General features: G+C 44.5%; 1 protein-coding gene and 1 non-coding gene across 2 annotated transcripts; one reads left to right on the top strand and one right to left on the bottom strand.

Moving 5' to 3' along the window:
- The first annotated feature begins 12599 nt into the window (after positions 1-12599).
- Positions 12600-12671, top strand: TRNAW-CCA (transfer RNA tryptophan (anticodon CCA)). The gene has a single exon. It is a non-coding gene; the product is annotated as a tRNA-Trp (tRNA).
- Positions 12672-15773: 3102 nt separating this feature from the next.
- On the bottom strand, positions 15774-17529 carry LOC133911080 (3-ketoacyl-CoA synthase 12-like). Its single transcript, XM_062353298.1, has one exon. The coding sequence runs from the start codon at positions 17439-17441 to the stop codon at positions 16056-16058; it is 1386 nt and encodes a 461-aa protein (XP_062209282.1). The 5' UTR covers positions 17442-17529; the 3' UTR covers positions 15774-16055.
- Positions 17530-24178: the final 6649 nt, after the last annotated feature.

Here is a 24178-nt window from a genome sequence, read left to right as displayed (position 1 = left end):
TGAAGTTGTGCATTTTTTGCGAAACGAGTGTTATTTTTCTTCTGTTTTGTTGCATTTAACTCGAGCAAGTTCAATTCCGTGTCTTGTTCTACCTTGTACCTACATGTACGGCAACGGTTCAGTTCTAGTCTGAATCATCAAATTGGGTACTCTGTTCATCTACATCGCGTTGCATTTCGACCAGCTGAGCCTTGGAAGACAGCAAGTTGTACCCTCGAGTCGTCTTTCAACAGCTTAATTAATCTGGACAGGAAGCTCTACGCCTCTCCACTCCTTCGCCATCATAGTACGGTAGAAGCTTAACCAACTGCTGCTCGACAAGATGTCCCATCCAAAATGAAGGTTGGAGGTTCGTGTCTTCCAAGCGTCGGGACATGTGGGTTAGGTGAGGGAGCAGCTCATATGTCAGTGACTATTCTTTTAATGTCTTTTTAGTACCGAGGATCCGTGGCTTCGCCAAGCATGTCATGCGAGGATCGGAGTCCAACCATGTCACGACCAACACGTACGTACGTGCACGGGACAGTACGCACCCCTGATCATATCAACGACACCACGACGGACGGAGTCCAGGCACTGCACGGATACGTACGAGTCCGATATATCGACTTGTGATCTCTAATTTGAATACCGTACCAGCTCGACTATTCCGGTCGAGCTCCACATGCATCTACAATATCTGCTATAAATAAATACACGCGGCGCACGGCTGTCCTCGTTGACTTCTCATGATCAATTGTTAATCTTATAATATCCGAGCGCTCGCAGCTACCACTTTTTGATCAATCCAGGCATGGAGGAGGACCACGAGGCCCACCGTGGAGCTGTCTCGTCCGCTCGGGGCGCCGCCACCAATGGTGTCCTCCGCGAGCAGCAGCAGCAGCAGGTCGAGCCGACCAGCGCGGCAGCACCCGGGCCGTTTACTTCTTCTCCGCCTCCGCCTCCGCCCCGGCCGGTGCCGGTGCCGGTGCCGGGGAGCTGTGATGACCAGTGGGCGACGTCGTCGATGCTGCTGAGCATGTTCGAGCAGTTGCCGCCCCAGTCGAAGCTGGGGGTCACGGTCCACATGGTGCTCTACGGCCCGCGCAGCCGGCGGAGGCTGCCCGTGTTCGAGGCCATCTGCCCCAGCGATCAGTAGAGCTCATGCAATGCTTATTATATGCTTTCCTCGTCGTACAATATATCATATCGATGGACATATATATATATATCGATTAATGCATGCATGTGCGGTTTTAGTTCTTGGTTGTATGAATCATCGGTGGAACTTGGATGTATTTTGGTAGAACCTTGGGAGGAGATAGCTAAAGAATAGAGATGTTTTGTTTTGCATACGTTATGACGAACGAGGAATCTTTAATTTTGTGAGTGAAACTGAAACCTATGTGTTTGTCGAGAATTTGTTCTAACAATGTACCTGATCTTCGTGGATTAGAAATCGAACCTAAAGCGAGATACTCACAATGTATATAGATGCGTGCCTCCGATTGAAGTAATAATACATCATGTGTGGATGATTATGTATATATATATTCACCCGAGTACAGATAATATGACTAACCTATTATAAAGAGTATATTAGATCTAATCTAATTTAGTGTTAAAATCACCGAGTTCCTCCTACGTTAAGGTCTTGATGCTTACCTCGAGTAGCCAAAAAAGAGCCTCTTCTGGGGATCTGGGTCCACGCCTTATATAGGGGTGATGTATCACTTCATATTCATCCGTAGTCGATAGAGAGTACTTCTTATCGTACAAGTAGATAAATCTGTTATAGATACTAGTCTTCTCGAGTTGGATAAGCAATCGAGGCCTTCCTAATATACACCTTCTAGGTTATGAGAGTATCAGGTATCGTAAATTTCGGTTTCGTAATATCCAGAGTTGTTAGGTATGCATACGGTATACCATATTCGTATATGGTATACTCCTTATACGTATATACTCTATAATTAGATATTCTACAGTAGCCCCTTAACTCTACTCAGTAGAGAAGATTTCTGCAAGCGCCCACTCGAGTGCCGCTAAGTCCAAGCTTGGTCAAGTAAGGTAAATCAAATTCGTAGTCGAAAGAATCGAGCAAGAGGATGCTCTATATCGAGTATCAAGTGGAAACACTTTTGGATCGAGCACCCTGCTGTTATCTATACTCGAGACTCGATAAGGTCCAATAATATCAAAATTTTGACATTCGTCTTTGAGTAGAGTTAAAAAACCTTTCAAAGTTTGAAACAACGGGTATAGGAGCATTTAGTGCTCGTAGAATACAGATGAGCGTGCAGAGATTTGCACGTCACCATCATTCTATCTTTCACGCCGATCAAAACGCCACAATTTTTGTCCGAAGCGGAAAAGATTTCTGAATCTCACCTTGAAGCAAGACCTATTTAATTATCTGAGGGGAGAGCTCCATTGTCTTATCCCCATTGCTCCCTCTGCAGTTTTGCCCCTCAAACTCATCCACTATTGTTTGCATTCTACTAAAAAACTTCACCTTTCTGCTTGGATCTCATGGCGGAAACCCCCAATTGGGTGACTTTGCCCTTAGGGGTGCTTAACATTATCTCCAACAAGCTACGACATCCAGAAGATTTTGCCTTCTTCAATTGTGTCTGCACCTCTAGACGTGAAGTGTGTAGGATGGCAGAATTCGCTCGCTAGATCCTGCAAGGACCGTTCGTGCACGGGGATGGCTTGGTGGAGGTCCATCACCTGGGAAGTGAAGCAGTTTTCAATCTTTGTCTCTGGGGTTTAGTCGGCGATAGCTGGGAGATGATCAAGGCCTCGAACAGACTCTTGATCATCATCGAGCAAGGACGTCAGATCAAAGGTAGGGTAATTAACCCGGTGACCTGATGGTTCTGTGATCTCCCATCGCTTTCCTATGATGCGTTCTGAGTGAACTTGGAGGGGTTTGCAGTGTGCAAGGATGAAAAATTATTCATCATCATTGTGTCAAGGATGTCATGCTTTCATCTTCATATGGCAAAAGGAGTGCACATTTATCTTATCAACGGACAACCACGGTGGTTTGAGATCTCTAGAGGCAGGTTTTGGTGGCGTATTTCGGATTTTCTGGATGGAGTGGCTTCAGAGGATCCATTGGGAGTTGTGACGACATTGGAACAATCGATGCCTGAGTTTGAGATCTGTCAACCTGGTATGAATGGTTCTCGACTGCTCCTGGTCTAATCTCACACTTTTTCCTGAAGGTTGGCGAACAAATTGATAATCCAGCTGAGAACAATGCATTGACGCTGGTCTCCCTCCACGCGTTCAGTAATGATATTTGGGAGCCACTAGAATGGGAGGTTGTTTCTTGGGCGAAATAAAGATCAATTTTGCTGGGCATGACCTCCAAAGCTGTACCATCAGTACCCGAAGTTACCAACCTTGGTCGAATTCTCAGCTCCCATCGAATGAACTCAGCTTACAACCAGGATGATTATGACATGCTCGAAGTTTCTTATCATGATGATGTTTCTAGGACCATAAAAACTCTTGAGGGGAATTTCAAATGGCGTTCTTGTAAATGGATATCACCGAAACTTTCTCCTTAGTTGATTAGTAAGCTTTTTGGTATGCCTTTGTCTGATGATTGCCATGAAACATTTCTGATATTTTTCCTATCTAACATGCTATTATCACTATTTCCTGATCGATGAAATAGAGTTAACACGAGTAGATGCAATCTTGATCCAAAGGAGTGATATCTAAAAGCTTAACTAAACAAGCCATTAAATGTGCAGCCCTCGAGTGAACACTTGAGAAGACCGTAATAATAATGAAAAGACTAGCATAAAACTAGAAACATAAAACATGATGGCCTTTTGCAAACTTTCACTGACTTGCGTGTTTAACCAGTGTTCGGACATGAACTCAACAGAGGGCACACATGGGATCAACTAGAACTTTAGAACCCTTTTTAGCCGTTAAGAGCGAAATGTCTAACAATCTCTTATATGCTTTATTAGATGCAGTTGTCCATCATCAACTCGACATATGCCTCTACTGGATCTTATCCAAAGCAGTCAATGCAAAGCCAGATAAACTTTTGGAAAAAACATATAAAATTTAGGAAAAGTATGGTATTATTATGTAGCCCTCGACTCTATGGTCGAGGAGAAGATTACTCGATCTAAGAGTAGAAAAAGGACATACCTGTACCATTGAAGATATATATTGTTATAGCTCTCGACTATCTACTCGATGACATAATCAAGTGAAGAGTAAAGCCGTAGCATCGAAAGTATGCGATGTAGCCCATGACTCTCTGCTTGATGTGATAATCAAAGTAGAGAGTAAAGCCGTAGCATCAAAATATACTTGACGTGGCCCCTGTCTCTTCGCCCAATGACTGAATTCGAGTAAAAGATGGAGCATAAGTATTCACACAATGTGACTGTCACACCCGATTTTATAAAGGAACAAAACTAGACGTAAACTACATGTATGTCACGATCAAGTTTCATACATGCAGCGACTTCACCAGTGTATCACACACAGTGCCATCATTACAACATTTAACTTAAACAAGATAGAAAGACCCTAAAGTCTTTAATTAAAGCACACTAGTAAAACAAAGTGAAGCTCCCATCTTCCACAGAAAATTGACCGGAGGTCCACCAGCCTAGGCCTAGCAATTTTCATCTTCATCGATGTAGTGGTCTAGTTCTCTTTTATTGCCTGAGCAACGTTTGATGTACATTTGGATGGAAATAGCAAGTGAGAGTATATGTTGTACTCCGCATGTGTGAGAAATAAATAACATGCAAGCTTAAATAAAGGAACATACTATAACATGTTAAATTTGTATAAATACCAACTATGCTAACATAGAGTTATAAAAGCATCCTATTTAACTAAGTGATTCATCATTAGACTTTCATCTCCTAAAAATATCTTCATATGTTTCCTAACTATCTGAAAACCACATCAGGTTCCCAAACAAACCAACTTGATACCTATCACAGGTAAACACACCAACCAACCAAACTGAATCAAACCCATCCAACAAATCATGTGAGAATAAATGTCTCTCATAACCGTGAGCATAGTTGATATATTAGATTTTACACTATGTAGGGGTTGTCTAACTTTCCCCATGAGTCATGATTTCTGTTACTGTGTTTGCAAGACACTTAACACACGCCTATGGTGTGTCACATGGAAAATTACTACAAAGCCGTACAAAGCATCCTCCCAACAAGAATAAGCCCGCTAAGGTTTTTCTATTGTTAAAGTGGCATCAGACCACCCAGAAGCCCCCTCTTATGCCTGTAGCTCTAGAAAGTTTCATTCTTCCCTTCCACTACACCACTAGTGCTTCATTCTATGTTGATGATCCACTAATTAATAGGCCATGCCTGTCTCATATCTGGCCTCGTGGTTGATACGATACTTCTTATGTTGTCGCTCCATGAACCGATCCTTACTTAGATCACTTGAGCAAATGCCAAACCAACAACATAACTATAACCACCATCACTAACACTCTTTGCTCAAGGCCTAAGATTCCATATTGCTATACCATTACCAGAATTTCCCAACTCATAGTTGCATAATTCATTAGTCATATTTAACCAATAAACTATCCATACCTTTGTGCAAAGCTAAGCATAAGCTACCCATCGTAACCACTACTAACAACTAGGCGACAAGGAATATATGGAATAGGGTGCTATAAGTAAATAAAATTCAAAATTAACAACATGCATATTTGAATTAAAGAATGCATTTGAAAAACTGGGATCAGAATGTTCAAGGACACTTGCCTCTTTAAACTTGCTGCTCAGACTCTTCAAAGACTTGGTCCTGGAGATTCTCAAACTGCTCCTCATTTGCTCTCGAAACACACAGGAAACACACAAAACAAAACTATCTAAGAATAGTATACCAAACAATAGCTAACATCTATAAAAAAGGTACTAAAAGAGAGTACACACTACTATGAGCACGTGAGCGTGAAAATAGTCTAAATCGGAGCTAAAACAAGAAAGTTACGCTAAAAACAAGTTTAGGGTTAAATCTCAAAAAAGGAAAGAACCTATTTTGAATAAAAACAGAGAGGACATGGCCATTGTGTAGAAACAAAGGGACCTATTTGTAAATATTGGAAAGTTTAAGGAATAAACTGTAATAAGATAGGGCTTTTAGGTAAATATAGAAAAGTCCAAGGGCTAAAGTGCACAATTGCCACTTTTCCTGAATTAAACTAAATAGAAAAATTGACTAGGTAAAGGGCTTGCTGATGTAGCTTGACACGTCGGCGCATTGGTTGATGTGGTGGTTGATGTGGACGATGACGTGGCAGACCAGCTGACTGGGATTATGTAGCCACGTGGTGACATTTGATTGGATGGTGACGAGTTATGTTGGATCTAATCTGGATCGGACATTTTAGATCCAATGGCTGGGGAAGAAAAGGGTAGCCAGGGAGGGGCGACCGGCGGTAGTAGGCTTGGTCACGACAGCGGAAGGGGATTGGCAGCGGCGGACTCGCCGGAGAGAGGTGAAAACCTCATCGCCATGCACGGAAGACGATGGAGAGTGGATGTTGGAGGGTGAACTCCTCAAGCGGGGATCCGGAGGGACCCCTTTGAGATTCGACCGGGGGGATGATTCTGAATCCGCTTCGTAGATGAAATAAATGGGAGTAAATGAGATGCAGGTGAAGGTAGAATGATCGGATGCAGGAAGGAGTAAATGCTCAAGGGATTTTTAGACAGGTTCGGGGCGCACTGAACGTAACACCCTACTCCTGTGTGTACACTATAAATGCTCTGAGAATGTCTCTCTGAGGATCTGTTGTGTTACAAGAATATTTGTCTAAGTCTAGAGCTTCGTGCTCCTAGTTCTTCGATTGATCTGTCTTCTGTGCTTTGGTGTTCGTCAAGGCTCCTAGACTTGTCCTCTGTTGTCTCGATCTCAACTGCCTTTCTCCAGGGAGCCCGCCCCGCTTATATACCCGTCGGGGCGGTAGCGTGCCCAGAAAGGATGGCGCGAGTTCCAAGGCACCATAAATAGAAAGCAACCATCATGGGCAGCTACGCGAGGTGACGGGGAGGGTTGAAAACGCGCCCCCTTCCGATCTTATTTGTCATCATGCCGCTTTTCAACGGGTGCCGCGGGGAGGGCCCACCGGGCAGCCACCGAGCAGCCCGGCGTGCCCGCCTGGTCAGAGCAGGTCTGACACAGCAGGGTGGCAGGCGGGGTGCCTTGAGCTCTATGACGTTATCCCGAGGCGCGCCGGATGACACGCGATGGAAACCGTGCATTAAATGTCCCCACGCCTCCCTGCCAGGCTGTGGCAGGGACTGTCAGCAAGCATGGGCGGAGCAGTTGGAAGTGACATGCCACGCGCCCTCTTAAATGCAGCATCGGACCTCTCACCAGTTGACACCTCACCGCAGGGATTCTGTGGGGACCACCGGCGAAGGACTTCTCAGGCCCTCGGGGAACTGAGTGCTCGGGGGCTACTGTTCGCAGCCCCGAGCACTCTCTCCCGGAACTTGGCTTTTCTTGTCATCGGGGGACTTGGGTGCTCGGGGACCACTATGTATGGCCCCGAGCACCCTCTTTCCGGTACTTAGTCTTGTCGGATCATCGGGGAACTCGGGCACTCGGGGACCACTATTCATGGCCCCGAGCACCCTCTTCCGGAACTTGGTCTTCTCGGACCTCGGGGAGATAACCCCCGAGGGAGGGCACCACGTGGCACTCTGCTGTTCCGGCCTCGGGACTCGGGGATCCCTGGTTCCCATGTCACCGACAGTGGCATAAAACGATGATGAGGCTACATCGAACACGTTTGATGGCATACCTTGGGCGGCACGGTGTGGGAGGGAGGTCAATGGCTAGAGTGACGGTGGCGGTGCACAGGTTCTCAGTGGGGAAGATGCTCCGGTGGCTGCAACGCAAAGACAAGCACACCGACACACTCAGTGGATGTCGACAAAGCTCGCATGTGACTCGGGCGGGGCAAAGGGCGATAGGAACAACCGGCGGTGAGCTCAACCAACAGTAATGGCAATGGGAGTCACTGGCTCAGTTTGGGGCCAAAACAGCTCGAAAGGAGGGGGGGCATGGACTTATATAGGCAGGAGAAATGCGTGCAAGAGTTAGATAAGGTTGGGGGTTATTGGGATTCAAGCTCAGGGAAAGTAGCGGCGATAGTCGTGTTCATCTTGAACTCAACTCGACACAGTGCAAGGAAGGAGGTGGCCATGTGGGGCACAATGCACTGGCGAAGATGGCTTTCACCAGGTGCACCAACCGGGAGGCAGAAGGCAGGCGGCAGCTGGCTGCTGGGCCTAGCCTTTGGCTGGCCCAGGTGGCGAGGCGGACGTGAGAATGGGACTGGGAATGGCCCAGGCGAGGAAGAGAAGGAGGAGGGGAGGACGGGCTGGCCCGGGAGAGGAAAAGGATGGCCGCCTGGAAAAGGAAGAAAAAAGAAAAGAAGAAAGAAGATTAGGCACAAGAAGGAGGAGATTTTTCTTTTACAAAACACTTTCAAACTTTTTGAAAAATCTAAATGGCGTGCCTCAATGTTTTCAAAATTCATTTTTCACACAATAAAACCCTAATGCCTAACACATGATATAACCTATGGCCAAAATAAATTTACTTTAGAAAATAGGTTTTTAACCTATTCTATTTATTTAAACCCTATTTAATTCTAGGAATATTTTATGAAATTATAAAAACCAGGGTGTTACAATGGCTTCAGGCTCTCTGAATGGTGCGATCATCAGAGACAAAGAGTGAAGCAAAAGCATCAAATTGAAGTTATATGATGTAGCCCCTGGCTCTCTACTCAATGATTGAATCGAGTGGAGAGTAGAGCATAAGCATCAAAAAACGTGTGATGTAGCCCCTAACTTTCTGGTCGATATGATAATCAAGATGGAAAAAGGGCTTAAGCATCGACACATTACTCTCGAGCACACGCTCGAGAGCGCTGACCCCCGAGCTTACGACTGTGACTTATTCCACAATCATTGAGTGACGTCGAACCGGTGGGTAGGTGAGCATTGAAATCCCACTCCCCCTTGTGCTTGTTTTCACCGCAACTCTTGATTTGACGCGCCATCACGACTATGCACTTCTCTTTATAGAGATTAGACATGTCATAATGCTGCAGTGACGCCTCAACTTTTGCCGGACATGCCGCGCAACTGAGGCGGCCTTGCTATCACGCCCAACGATGTCTGATCTTGATGACTCTGTGTGTACAATGCGACCCATTCCCACCGCTATAAATAGAGGGGACTCAAGGCCGTTTGTTTTTCACCCCATCTTCCTCCTTTCTCCCTACACACCCAGTAGAACTCGTAGTGCTTAAAGCCATGACCTCCACTCCACCGTCGTCTCCCAAGCTCGGTCCAGAAAGTGAAGAGATATGATTTCTCACCCCAAGGCCCCTCGCCATGGTTCCCCAAGGAGTCATCACTATTTCTTCTGATGAGGAAGAATCGATCGAGAAGCCTAAGAGGAGAAAGAGCAGAATGTCTCTCAGGGATCGCTAACCCTGTATCTGCCACCTCCGGCGTCTCCTTGACGCCAATGCCATAGAACAATCGACACAAGAACTAGCGACGCGAGTAATTGGTTACATGTTAAATTATTCAAGAATTTGACGCTCTTTTTTTCGACGACGAATCGCAGAGTTCTTGGTGGCTGAATCTTTTTTTCGACGACGAATCGCAGAGTTCTTGGTGGCTGAAGTCATAAGCCCATACGGTGAGTTCCACTATAGAATTCCTGGGTTATGAGGTCTTATATATGTAATATGAGTTGATCAGAACTTTGTAATATTTGTGATTCTATAATAAATTGATTGGAACTTTGTAAGCTTTGCGATTATGTGATGAAGCGAGTTGTTATATGCGTGTTCGTCGATATAAATTTGGATGTGTTGCTGTTATTTGCAGGGAGAAGACAACTGCAAAATCCTGGCTACGCTCCAGGATGCAACCTGAAAATAGGACATTCTCATAGGATAACATACACATAAGTGACGAGTAACTATCTTACCCGTCACTTATGTATTCCTCCGAGCACATGACAGACACTCATAGGTGATAGGTAATGGTATGACCCATCACTGATGATATCATTGGTGATGAGTCCTTATCCGTCACGAATAACTAGTCATCAGTGTCGCGTTTAGAGTGACAGGTGCGAGACCCGTCACCCATGAGGGTAATTACCCATCACCCATGAGTTTTTTTTCATGTAGTGTGTATTTGTGATGAACTAAACAACACGGGGATTATCTAGGTTCATGCATCCCTAAGGATAACAGCACTACGTCCTATATATTTTGTTATCAATGTTTTGTGAATTGGTTACAGATGAGTTTTCTTGACTACTGTTTCTTCCCCCTTTACAAAACCGGGTCCTCCTCTCTTTATATACTAGAAAGAAGGAGAACTTACAATATTCTACTCTTAGCTCATTATCATGGAGAACCGGGTGAACTCAAATTGCCCTGAGAGCTCTGCTTATCCGTCCCATCCATGGAACACCGCGAGTTCATCTGCCAAGCCATCCCGTCCCTACGTTTTGTGAGTCTACCTGCAAAATCATCCACTTGCCCGGTCATTCTGCAGATCCTGTCCCATCCATTAGTGGCGCAAATTGGTCCGTAACACCCTACTCCATAGCAATTAATGCTACGAGATAAGGCATTGCCCATCTGTGCCGGTCATGACTTTGTTCGCTGGAGGAGGTGCTTCGAAAAGAAAAACACTTGAGTAGACACCAATAAATACAATTAGACATGTTATGTATCGGCGTCCCGTGACAAGTAAGGGCTGATCACAGGACCATATTATATCGCACTCTATCTCTATCACACCATAATCTAAACATCTTATGTTATAATTATCTTCACATGTATCATTTGTAGCCCGAACGGCTTGCGTGTCCTCAGACCGCCTTAATCTTAGTTCCACCTTAAATCTAGTCTTAGTCCTATCACTGATGATGTTGGTCTCAAGACACACCTACACACAAACAAAATAAACAACTAATTCTAAACACAAGTTTATAGTGCACCTCCTCACAGGACCATTTTTTATAGTGCACTCTATCTCTATCACACCATAATCTAAACATCTCATGTTATAATTATCTTCACATGTATCATTTGTAGCCCGAACGGCTTGCATGTCCTCAGACCGTCTTAATCTTAGTTCCACCTTAAATCTAGTCTTAGTCCTATCACTGATTACGTTGGTCTCAAGACACACCTACACACAAACAAAATAAACAACTAATTCTAACTACAAGTTTCTTCAAACTAGACTCACATCAATCCATACAATATCATAACAACACATGAATATCATTTTAGGATCATTATAAATACTTTACTATTACCAATTTCAACATTAATCAATTTTTTTATCATACATGATCTCACATATGCAGGTAGCGAGATACGAATTACTTACTGACTCACACGATCGAATACAGTACTACTCCATAATATATTGTACTATAACTTGGGCCTGGATGATCCTGATTGCCTTGACTTTTGAAGCTGACAACATTCAACATTCTGCGTTCGTTCCAACCACCAGGACATTGAATACGGCGGCTAATCACCCGATCGATCTGTCAACCAGGTTAGTATGACTCAGCAATCGTAGAAAATGATTATTTTGTATGGTCAACATAAGTTCTTGTTCCTTACGATCGATATAAGTAAGCAGTAGTGTTTTGTCAATTGGTTATCAGGTATACTACTCTCCGGTCCAAAATTAATGTCGTTTTAGGTTACGTTGATATACTCAACTGTTTCAAATTTTAGCTATAAATTATCTTTTATATATTGAATTTGGATATTTAAAAAATAATACAGAAAAACTTGTCTAAAAAATACTTTTATAATAGTATATTTTATCAATATATTATAACAAAAATTAGTTATCAAAAATGTATTTTAAGACTATGTCAATATTTAAAACAATACTTATTTCAGAACGGTGAGCCGTCACCCCTCAGGAGTAGCATGTCACTGGTGAGTGGTGACTCGATCGGTTGTCCAGATATTCAATGCGGCAGTTGAGACATATCGCCTCTACATGCTGAAGGAATAAAATACATATACTTCTTGTCTATGTATGTGCTGCAAGTATAGATCGGGCCAAACCTGATTACCTGAGGTGTACTACGTTGGCATTGGAACTACGAGAAACTGATCGAAGTCGATCATCAAACATAACGCGATGAAGACATACGCTGTGCTGGTGCGTGGAGGCCCAGGAGGGTGGTTTTACAGGAGAGTTGACCATGCTCCTCGTGTGTGCATGGTTGCATGCATGCGTGCTGCTCCATCTGACTCGTGCTCGTGGCCACACTGTGTGCCCCGTACCTTGCTGTCTCTCATGTTGATTTTTAAGCTGGATCTGGTCATCTGCGGCCAAACGTAGCAATCACACGAGCTCAACTTGTGTGCTACCTACCGCACCATGTTCATGTTATTGGCAGTTTCCGGTTCGTGGACACCGCTACGCTTATTAATAGAGAGTACCGAGAATCTCAGGTGTACAAAAGTACAGCAAGTATTCGGGACCTTGACGATCACAGCCGGATCCGTGGCGCAATGGTAGCGCGTCTGACTCCAGATCAGAAGGTTGCGTGTTCGATTCACGTCGGGTTCAATACCCCCGATCCTAATCCGGATTCCTTTTTTGGCCCCGTAATTTTATTTTAGTTTTGTCATTCTGGCATGCTCCTCCTCGCGTTTTCAGCTTGAGCGCCATCAGAAACACAACCAGGCGCCCAGACAGTGCGTGCCTGCTTGCTGGCTGTGTGCGAGACTGTAGCGACACCTAAAGGGAGTCGTGATGGATCATGTTGCTGTCCGGTCTCCGCATGCAACTAATCTGTTTTCTAACCTCTTATAAAGACATCAAGACATTGAGGATGCAAGTAGACGAGAACGTTTATAAACCTACTACTGGTCTTTTAGACAGACCATACTACTACTCTGTTTTCCTCTGCACATGCATGCCTACAACTCCCTGTCTCGCTTTAAACAACACAGCTCGATCGACGCGCCGCGACGACGACGAGCAACCAATTGACCGGCCGGCGAGGCGAAGGATACGATACCTTCGCATGTGCCTGCGTGCGTCTCCCTACCCTACCCTACCCTACTTACGGTGCACATGCACATCCTTGTCGGCGCTGCAAGTTGCGCGCTGCCCCGGCCGGGCGTCTCCCTTTCCCTTCTCCCACAGCTCCACCACCGCCTTCAATGCACCTGGCGGGCTCCATGCATGCGCGTGCAGCCCGGAGACTTGCGTGGATCGTGAGGCAGCTGTTAGACCTCAATTCTTCACTTAATCAACATAATTACTAACTTTAAGATCAAACTTCTTAAGTGCGGAAGCGTGAGGTGTTTATCTGCGTTCGGTGATGCCATCAGATGAGGGTGAAGTGGTCGCCGGCGTGGTGAAGAGGCTTCGGCCTGATGTAGTTGATCACCAGCACGTAGTGGATGAAGAGGCGACGGTCTTCACCTCGTTGGCAGCACCCTTAAGGATCGGATTGGGGTTAAGATATGAGGAGAGGCGGCTGACTTCGTGAGATGGATCGTAATTCCAGCCGAACTCCCTCACGTCTGTTTATATGATGCTGCACGAGGTAAGACCATAACCAATACGTTGGTTACACCCCTAATCACGGTGCGTATGTGAGAAACGAGCTCCCCTTAGGATTCGATTGTTAGTTAGGAAACGTTAAGGAGAATTAGGGTCGAGATCAAAACCAACAGCAGCCGGCCGCCGGGGCAGGTCGGACCGACACTTAGTTTTCAGTCCGGGTGGCAGACGTAGTGTTCAAGCTAGCTAGCGTGTACCGTCTGCAGGTGCTATGCTGCTGGATTAGCCGCAACTTGCGAACATGGATGGCGTTGAATCTCCACGCCCAGGAAACATGCAGTGCCGGTCGCACAGGAACTAGATAGGGGCTTATCCACCTTTCTCACTCTCTTCTTCTTTCTCCAACGACAGGAGTATGGAATTCTGGTTTTGTGAACATGAATGTATCGCACAAAAATTTGGGAATCCAATCAAGTTTTTGAATTACTCAGGGACGGAAGATAGTAGGGACCATGGCAACCCATGCCTGTAAATGTATTTGATGACTAGGTTTAAATGTCCAGAGTTTGATTTGGAACGAGGCGAAGGTGCAATGGGTCGCATGAGGTGGCTACATTAGTGGGAGATCGTGGGGCGTTGGTACTCCTTGTAGTGCTGACGAGTGAGATGAAAACGGCTGGGATAGTTTCTAGCCGATCTAGTTTGGAACTAGAAACCGGTAGTTTGTTTTTAACTTGCATTGAAAATTTTCGGCTTGGAATCGGATAATCTTTTTGGAATCTCTAACAAAATTGGTGTAACAGTTTCCGACGAAATCGGTATCGGTATCGGCATCGGCATCGGCATCGGATATCCAGACTTCCTGAGTTCGCATATTATCCAAAACCTAGGGCTAAAACAACATTCTAATGCTAAAAAAATTCAAAACATTATTAAAATAATTATGAAAAATTCTAAAAATATATATGTTGTAGATGATCTTATAATATCTCAAAAAATTCAGATAAAAATATGATCCGTACAGTGAGAAACAAAAAAAGACAAATTTTATTGTACACATGACTGTATATAATGAAATTTGTCTCTTTTTTTCTCACTGTACAGATCATATTTTTATATCAATTTTTTTTAGCTACATCACAGTTCTGTTTCTCACTGTGTATAATAAAATTTGTCTTTTTTGTTTCTCACTGTACCGATCATATTTTTATCTGAATTTTTTTGAGCTAAATCATAATATTCACTACGTCACCAAAATTGTTCAGAATTTTTCATGATAACTTTGATAGTGTTTTGAATTTTGAGAGAAAGAGAATAAATTATTTTTTATTTTTAAATGTGTCACCTGTTGGAAGGACAATATGTTTACTTTTTTAAATAAGATGTTTCTATCTCGATCGTTAGCCACCATATAGGACGTTGATCAAGGGGCATGGATGTGGTTGTCTACCGGTTTCCATCCTACCTGACGATGGCGTTGGGGCGCTGTCCATAGGACGGTAGGCTCGTCTAAAGAAGACCCTCCTTTCCATTTATGTATATGTTAGCTTTAGTCTTTTTTTAAGTTTACGATGAACTAAGTTTAAATATGTATTAAGTCTAAATATTGTGTGTCTATGTGAACTTATATCAAGCATAACGTGTGAATTTGTGAAGAACTAAATTATGTTATTTTTTATCTAAGTGACCAAGTATATGAACTATATTATCTTAGCTATTGTGTAGTAACTTTCTAATATGAATATGCTCTTTGTTTTTTTATAGTCTTATATACAATATGAGTAGTCTTTCAGGTTCCACTAAATATTCACCGGCCGTATTCGTTTTCAATCCATATTCATTTTATATTCACTTTCGATATTATCTGTGATCATATACGTATCTGAACTATCCGTATTCGAATCTATTTTTAACAATAAAAATGATTCAAATACATTAGAACCCTGTTCTGGCCGTTTCCGAGCGGTTTTCACTCCTATTGACGATGCAGCACAAAGTGGCCAGGGAGGAGGCAGAAGATGCCAACCGTTAGGTTTCCATCAAACGCTCTTAAAATTGCTGATCAACCGTTGGGTTATTCTGTAGATAGTTGCTGAGTGAAACTTCACAAGGTTAGTCTCTAGCTAGGTACCATAGTTGAAGGGGTGAAATGGCAAAAAAGAATAGAATTTCAGGGGTAAATTACACTTTTTCCAAACATTTGTGATATGGTGGACCGCATCACATAACAAACCCATACCCATAAACATGGTGCTGCTGACTCCAACCTATAGATATCTTCAGAAGAAAACCACGCACGCATCTTTAATTGTAAAATCTGCAGAAACTAAGTGCACTACTACTTAAGTACGTGCTGCACAAGTGTAATTTAGAGTAACCGTTTCCATTTCGGTGTTTCCAATTTGAGTAGCATGCAGGTATATGTATACCAAGTAGCAATTAGATCACCAAGGTGTCGCCGTCGACGTCGTTGATCCAGCCGAACTTGTCCATGTACGGGTTAGCCAGGCTCTCCGGCGGGTAGGCGTCGATGCAGTCGGCCCACGCGCCCTTGTCGGCCATGTCGCCCGTCACCTCCCACACGCAGCTGTTGCACTTGAACCCCGACCCGAACGTCAGCATGAGCACCCTGTCCCCTTGCTTGAGCTTCCCTTTCGCCTCCATGTACGACAGCACGTACCACAGGCTGCTCGCCGACGTGTTCCCCCACCTGTGCAGCGTCATCCGCGCCGGCTCCACGTCGTCGTCGTCCAGGCCCAGGTTCTGCTTCACCGCCTCGATCACGGCCGTGCCGCCGGGGTGCAGGCAGAAGTGGTCGACGCCGGTCTTGAAGTTGATCTTGGGGGCGCCGTCGGTCTTCTTGCTGGCGTGCATGCGTGGGAAGAGCCTCTTGGAGATGAGGCGGGCGGCGAACCGCGCGAGCTCGGCGACGGGGAGGATGCTCGGCGCCAGGGTCCGCAGATTGACGGCGAAGGCGCGCACGGCGGCCTTCGGGAGGGCCTTGCTGAGGCTGATCCCGACGCGGCCTTCCGCGTCCTCGCGCTGCAGCGCGCACGCGTGCGCGTCGTCGTTGGCGGCGATGTTGGCGCGCACCAGGCAGCGGAGCTCCATCTTGGCACGCCCCCGGAGCGCCGGGTCGTTGGTGATCAGCACTGCGGAGCCTCCGCAGCGGAACAGGCAGTTGGCCAGCATCATGGACTTGTCGGTGCCGGAGTACCAGTTGGGCGCGATCGATTCTGACGACACCACGAGCGCCAGCGCGCGCGGCCGCGTCCTCAGCGCCTTCCGCGCGAGGTCCAGCGAGATCAGCCCGGCGCTGCACCCCATCCCGGTGAGGTTGTACGCCGCGACGTCCTTGCGCATGCCGTAGCGGCGCACGATCCTCGAGGCGAGTGACGGCGCCGGGGATAACATGGAGACGTTGAAAACGAGCACGTCGACGTCTTGGGGGCCGAAGCCGCTCTTGGCGAAGAGCTCGGCGATGGCTTCGTCGAAGAAGGCGTCCATCTCGTCGAGCGCGTCTTGGTGGGTCGGGGAGTCCTCGCGGTGCTCGAGGATGTTGCGCGGGCAGTAGGTCTCCTCGCCGATGCCGGAGCGGACGATGACGCGGAGGAGGAAGCGGTAGTCGGGGAGGCCGAGTCGCTTGTTGCGCTCGATCACGTTCCCGGCTATCTCCGTGGACACCTTGCGCTCGCCGGACGGCTTGTGGCAGACATAGTCCAGGAGGTAGCACCGTGATTGCCGGCGGCGCGCGGCGGCTGTCCAGGCCAGGATGGCCACGGCGTGCACCAGGAGGAACACCGTGAGCAGAGGAAGCAGCTCCATCGATGGATCTTGCTCGATCTAGCTACTAAGCACGTAGTGTCAAGCCAGTGTGATGCACGTTGGTCTGCTAGTGCTTGGGTGGTGTGTTACTTGCATGCTTACACCAGCGTGGGCCGGGGTGTGTATACGACTATAAGTAGGACTGGGATAGATGATTAAAGAGGTGAATATATGTTTTTTAAATTTCTTAGAAAATAGATAGTATATTTCTGATTCAATCAATGTTTTAAAAAAATATATAAATAGAAGCATATAACTTAGAGAGACATAGCGAGAAAAAAACTTTCAAAACAGCATGACTCTACAGATAGAATATGAATTATATGCTCTATTTAAGACTATTTTATATATCGTAGTGTACAAAAGTTTGAAACTTTAATGAAGAACAATGCAAAACGACAATCATCAAAAGAAGCAATTCTCCAAGTTGATAGTCTAGAGACAAGAATATTCAAGACTCTCTCAAATACATAAGTATATGAACATTTATGCCTCTAACAACCAAAAAAACAATTTCTCAAGGTTCAAAAATCATAACTCAAAGGCAAAAACGAAAATTAATAAAAAAATCACAAAAAAGAGAGGAAAACTTGCAAACTTGCAAGGGAACCAATAGAGAGAGACTAAGGTGAGGAATTCAAGCATATGTAAGAAACATAAACATCATTACTCAGAGAGGTCAGCCCTATTTTAGACAGATTACATGAAATTTTCTCCCAAAAACTTTCATTTATTATATAGGCTAAGCACTCATCTTTCTCTCCTTTAAAATCTTAAAACTATGCTCTCAAATGGACGGTACAAGGGGCTCAAGTGTCTAGTTCACCCTCTCTCATAGTCCTACGCCTCTATTTATAGGCTTAGAAACTTGACCTCTAACCTCTAAATTTCCGAGCTTGTTACAAAATACTGCTATCTTGTAGTACACTTCTACCTACCATCGAGAGTATTTTGGTCTATTTCTCGCTTCGTCCATCGAATGACCGTGATGTCTTCACGACTTAGTTTCGCATCAACGGAAGCTTCACGATGGTGCCACATGCTCCTCCAATCCTTCTACGGTTTTGAGGCCCAACTGTGAAACCCTCTACACGCTTATCAAAGCGTGACTCGCTACTAGCTTACACCTTCAGCAAGCGCTCTGATGTCGACATGTGTACTTCATCTTGCAATCCTGATCACTGCAAGCCTCTCCCGCTCCCGATCCCTTGGACCGCCTTATCACTTGCATCGATATCCATTTCACTTAACTTTGTCAACACGTCATCTTTATTCTTCTTCATCCATATTTTGCTTGACCTCCACGTGTATCACTAGGATCACTCTTGACTCTGCCCAGCCTCCTTGATCGTCCGGTACCAAGCCTCCTGCTTGTCCTCGATCATCCCGTCGTCGACCACCAAGTTGCAACCATCACCTTCAAACAATGAAATAAGCAAATATATTTCTCCCACTCTAAAACCATCTGCAGGTTAGCTCAAAACAAAAATCCTCAAATGAAAACACATCATGCAGAAATCGTGAACACCAGATGCTCCAATGTATTCACCGTCTAAATACCAGACCATCCGGTGAGTGTAGCTCTTTCTTCGCACTGAAAATTTGCTCTCTGTAAGAATTAGTCCGGTGATATACTCCGGTGTGCACACTGTCCACCACCGGACAACCTGTGCACAAAAGTCCCCCATGTTCTGAAAAATTGCTCTCTGCAAGAAAATGTCCGTTGCACTCTCTGGTATTCACACAGCTCATCACCGGACTGTCCAGTGAGTACAACTCACCAGGATTCAGTTTGGATCCTTCTCTGCTGGAAATAGTCCGGTGGACACAAGTAGCCAACACCAGACCATCTGATGCCTATTTCAAATTTTGCCGCCAAACTGGAAACCCTAGCGTTAGCATTAGCACCGCACCAGATCATCTGGTGCTTTAACTCCACTTTGGCTTCTTCATAAAAATGCTCTGACTTGGTGTGGAGCAGCAGCAAAAAGCGTGTACGGGGATGCGAAGGTCCTTGCCTTGGTGGCTAAAACTTCGAAGTGAAGACGGCGTATAAGTGACAAGAAGAGATGTTAGTGGTGAGACCTCGTCTTGGTGGCTTGGTTGCTCATCGTGCTTGAGGTCTTGTCTTGGTAGCTTGGTAGATCAAGAGCTATGACCGGAAATGTCTTGACGACCGAGAGCATATTCTTTGTGGAGCTACAACGTAGACTAGAGGTGGCTTGTGTGCCACTGATATCACGTGATAAAAATCTCTTATACCAAGTTTGCTCTCTTTATCTTATTTACGTTTACGTATTTACATACTTGCAATTTACCTTTATAGAATAGATTGCAAATATTTTAAACAGTAGAGTAGACACACTAGATAAATCTAGAACATATTTAGATAAAATTTGATATAAATTTATCTTGTAAAGTTTTTAGAGTTATTAACTTTTAAATGTCTTAATTCATCTCTCTCTTAAGACGTCACCATTCCTCACAGTTTAATCATTGCGGGAGTAAGGTGTCTGGCGTGCATTGTATAGCGAGAGTAGGCTTTTTAGGGCCTCAGCTATCTTTTTTAATAGTCACCCGTTTTTAATATAATTGGCAGTTATCCGGACAATTCATTTCAACTTCTCCGCATAGGGGAAAAGAAAAGAACATGCATGTTTAGAAGTTACACCTCCAAATGAAAAAAATAGAAAACATCAATGAATAACTAAATAAAATCCTGCTACAGAGAAAGACGTATAGATTGAGGAGGAGGAGCAGGCGATGTCGTAGCAACGATGTCACTAATCCTTCTATGGCTGGACAATGGTTGGAGGAGTTTGAAGAAGGTGAAAGAAATAGAATAGGGAGTTTATTATATGTTCAAATTTGTTGAATGCGGTGGGAAAGAAGTATTTGAGTAGGAGAATACTAACTTCAAAGGAGAGAACAAGGATCGCTTATAGATGGACAGGGGAATCCAAAAGGGACGGGGTCTGTTCGTCCATGATGTTGCAAGCATTTATGTATGTTACAACAAAATTGTTTTGCAGTAGCAAATCTTCAAATTTTGCATTTTATCCTAGAATGTCGCATCTGATTTATTTTAGTAGCACACAAGGTATGCTATAATCTCCGAGTATGATATTACTAAGTTTGGGAATTTTGGTCAGTAATTATTTGTTACTAATTTGTTCCACACTCGGAAAACCTCTAAATTGCACAAGACATCCCTCCTCCATACCGCCCCTATCGGGAATACTATAGAAGAACTAGGCAGATTGCTACGAATTTTTTTCACTTTATTTTCTTGAGACCTACACCTTATTGGCTGCACGTGTTTTTTTCATAATTTAGCACCGGAGCTAGTTTGGCTCTAGTGTTGCACATCAAATTTTATAAGGTAAAATCGAATGTAAATTATATGCACGTTAGAATCAGTTTCATCATACATATAGTTATATCATTAATGATAAATAGTACTATATCGAATAAAAAATAGTTTTATTGAAACAAATAACAGAGTTCTAAACAACAATGAAAGAATAAGAGGAAATTCCAACGAAAGCTTCAGGGCACACCACAGGCATTTGACTGGGAGCAACGCGACCTAGGACGCTCTGTCTTCATTATAGTTTTTAGCTTCCTTATCTCCTCATAGTTTTCTCCAACTGAGCAGCATTTATTATTAAAAATAACAAGTATGAGTACATATCATACTGCGCAAGTGTGAAAAAACATGATATAAGGGTTTAAGATAAGAAAATTTTGACTTAGATTTATTGCATCTATGCCCTACTAACCTAGGACTTAAAAAGACATAGCAGTTCTATTTACTATATGTGACAATACTGACTTCACAAGAACAGCTCATCGGATTCATCCGACTACCAAACTCACTAGATATTTTATATTCGGCTACCAACTCGTCGGGTTACCACCACCCGACTACCAGAACCAACCATCCAAGATCCCCTACTAATCATGAAGAAGTCCAAACCCGCTCTTGACCGTGAGCACGGCTGATATACCAGATTTACATTCTGCAGAGGTTGCACACTTTACCATGAGTCATGATCACGTCACCCGTATTACCAGGTGATAGTCTCCATATTGCTGTGCCGGTCAAGCACTTGCACACTTCCTATGGTGTGCCATTAGAAGATCACTATAAGACTGTTACAAAGCTCCTACCGACCCGTAAGCACCCACTAAGATTTCACCGCTAACAGTGATTACATCACTGCAGAGGTCCCCTCTTGTGCCACTCAACTGTCCACTGGTGTCTACAGAACCGGAGGGGTGGCTAATTAATTGGCTAGGCCGTACCCATATAAGGCTCGTGGTTGCGCTGTTGTGTCGGGTTATATGTCCATGAACCAGTCCTTAGGATCCTACACAGGTATAAACCATAACTCAACTGTGCATTCCCGCACTATCATCAAGTCAACCATCCTGTTAGGGTCTCTAATTCCATAATGTTACAAAAAATATCATTCCCAGTTCATATTGCGTAAACCATTGAACTAATTAACATTTAAACCACTCGACTCGACAGCACGACTAAACATTTCTACCCTTGACACCCAAACTACGACCCTGGCGACAAGGATAATCTAGAAAGTACAGTAAACCCTAAATATAAGATTCATATTGACAAGCATGCAATAGAAATAAAAGCCACACTTTCCTACAATAAAGTCAATGTGATCAAGGACACTTGCCTTCCTCGAAGTGCTGCCCAAAGGTCATCGAAGTATTGATCTTGAATATCCCCGAACGGCTCCAGGACATGATTGATTACACACGAAGAGAACAACACACTAAGAACAAGTGCAAAACGAAGCTAACACAACAAACAAACGCTAAGAATGGCTAGGTTACTATTTTATAAAGATTTTAGCAAAAGAATCGACTAAATCGGAGCTATGACGCAAAAGCAACGGCTAAACGAATTTTTAAACGGCTAAAAATCATGAAAACTAATTTTTTTTTGAAAGAAACTTATTTTTCAAAAGGCCTAAAACATTTATTTAAAATTTTCCAAAACTATTTTATAGTATAAAACTGAATAAAACAATTTAATAGAATTAATTTGCATTTTCTTAAATTAAAACTAATTTTATATTCAACAAAACATATTAAAAGGATTTATTTTATAAAAGAAAACATATATAAAACATTATTTGAATTAATCTAGATTTTCTAAAACTATTTTCTAAAAATAAAAACATTTATTCTAACATTAAAACTATTTTTAGAATTAAAATACAATTAAAAACATTTATTTAAAACATAAACTAATTTCTGGAATTTTTATTAAAATAAAACCTATTTTCAAGATTTATTAGATTTTTAGAATTATTGTTCTAAAGGAAAACAAATTTATTTTGGCCATGGTGACATCAACAAAGGATTTAAAAAGAAAAAGAAAAATGATTGCTGGTATGGCTGCTGACTGGGTTGGTTGGGCTGACGTGGCTTGCCATGTAGGATAAAACACACCCATGTGGCACGTTGATGTGGACCACATAATCGGATTGAGATTATGTGTACACTAGCGACTTCCTATTAGCTTGTGAAAGGGTATGGGTTGGGTCTAATCTCGGTCATTCATCGACGATTGGACGGCTGATGGCGATTGGGGGGAGTTAGCGACCGACGACGGTGAAAAAGCGGCGGCAGCACCTCGGGTCACACTGGAGCTTCATCGGAGAAATGTGGGATAGCGCTACGTGCTACCAAAAGTGACAGGAAATGGCGCGAAAGAACGAGAGGGCGACGGGGATTCTCACCGAGGGCTTCATGATGGTCGGAGGCTGCTCGACGGTGGCTGACGATGGTGAGAAGGCGATGGAGGGATTGGAGCTCGACGATAGCTCGTTTGCGGTGACGGAGAAGCGAAAACGAGGATCGAGGAAGCTTGCCGGAGGTTCAGAGCTTAGCGGAGGACGGCTGACGGTGATAGAACGATGTCGAGGAGCAGTAGAGAAGATCCCTCGTGCTCCTACGAAGCCGATGACAACCTTAGAAGCATCGAAAAGGGCTTAGACGTGGTAGACAGTGACGGCGGAGCACTACGGGTTGTTAATGGCGACTCGGCATGTTGGGGTGGTGGAGTTGAGGGAGAACGGGAGAGCGGTGGGGCTGGGTAACTTTATAGGTGCGAGAGGGCCGCGGGCGGTTGCGAGAAGCGTGTGCGCACATCGAAGCACGGAGGCAAGACATGGGCGGCGGTTTCAACGACCGTTGCAAGGTGGCACGGGAGCGGAACGAAGAAGATGCTAATAGACAGGCCTGTTAGCGAGATGAGAGAGGGAGGAAGAGAAACGGACGTCACAAGTATTCTACTTTAAAAGTGTCAAAAAAATAGTGAGCTCCTTAGAAATACTGCATGGGCCCCGAACCCCTTTTTCCCCTTTGAAAAGAGCTCGGGCACCTGAACGGGAATGAATGTGGTGAGAAGAAGTATTTGAGTGGGATCATGTCATCGCTGTGAAGCTAGTGGGCCGGGGCACACGCATCACCGTCGATTTATCTTTCTCTGCTAATCTGTCCGTCCAATCAACTGCTGCATCTGGGCCGTCCGATCTGTCTCGTTTGCCGCGCACGACACGTTCACCCGTGACTCACACGGTGCACGTGTACCCGCCGCTGTCCACCTCTTCCCCTCGGCCTGCCCGTTGGGCTGGGCACGTATCAGCAACGTGTCACCACGGCACCACGCGCTTGCTAACTCACGTGTAGACCCGTGCATG

This window comes from Phragmites australis, chromosome 3, assembly GCF_958298935.1.
Source record: "Phragmites australis chromosome 3, lpPhrAust1.1, whole genome shotgun sequence".
Classification (NCBI taxonomy): domain Eukaryota; kingdom Viridiplantae; phylum Streptophyta; class Magnoliopsida; order Poales; family Poaceae; genus Phragmites; species Phragmites australis.
The sequence above is the reverse complement of the archived record's forward strand: the minus strand, read 5'-3'. Positions and strand labels throughout refer to the sequence as shown.

Bases quoted from the DNA above. Each gene is read 5' to 3' on its own strand.
- LOC133911080 (XM_062353298.1), bottom strand. From the start codon at position 17,441: ATGGAGCTGCTTCCTCTGCTCACGGTGTTCCTCCTGGTGCACGCCGTG.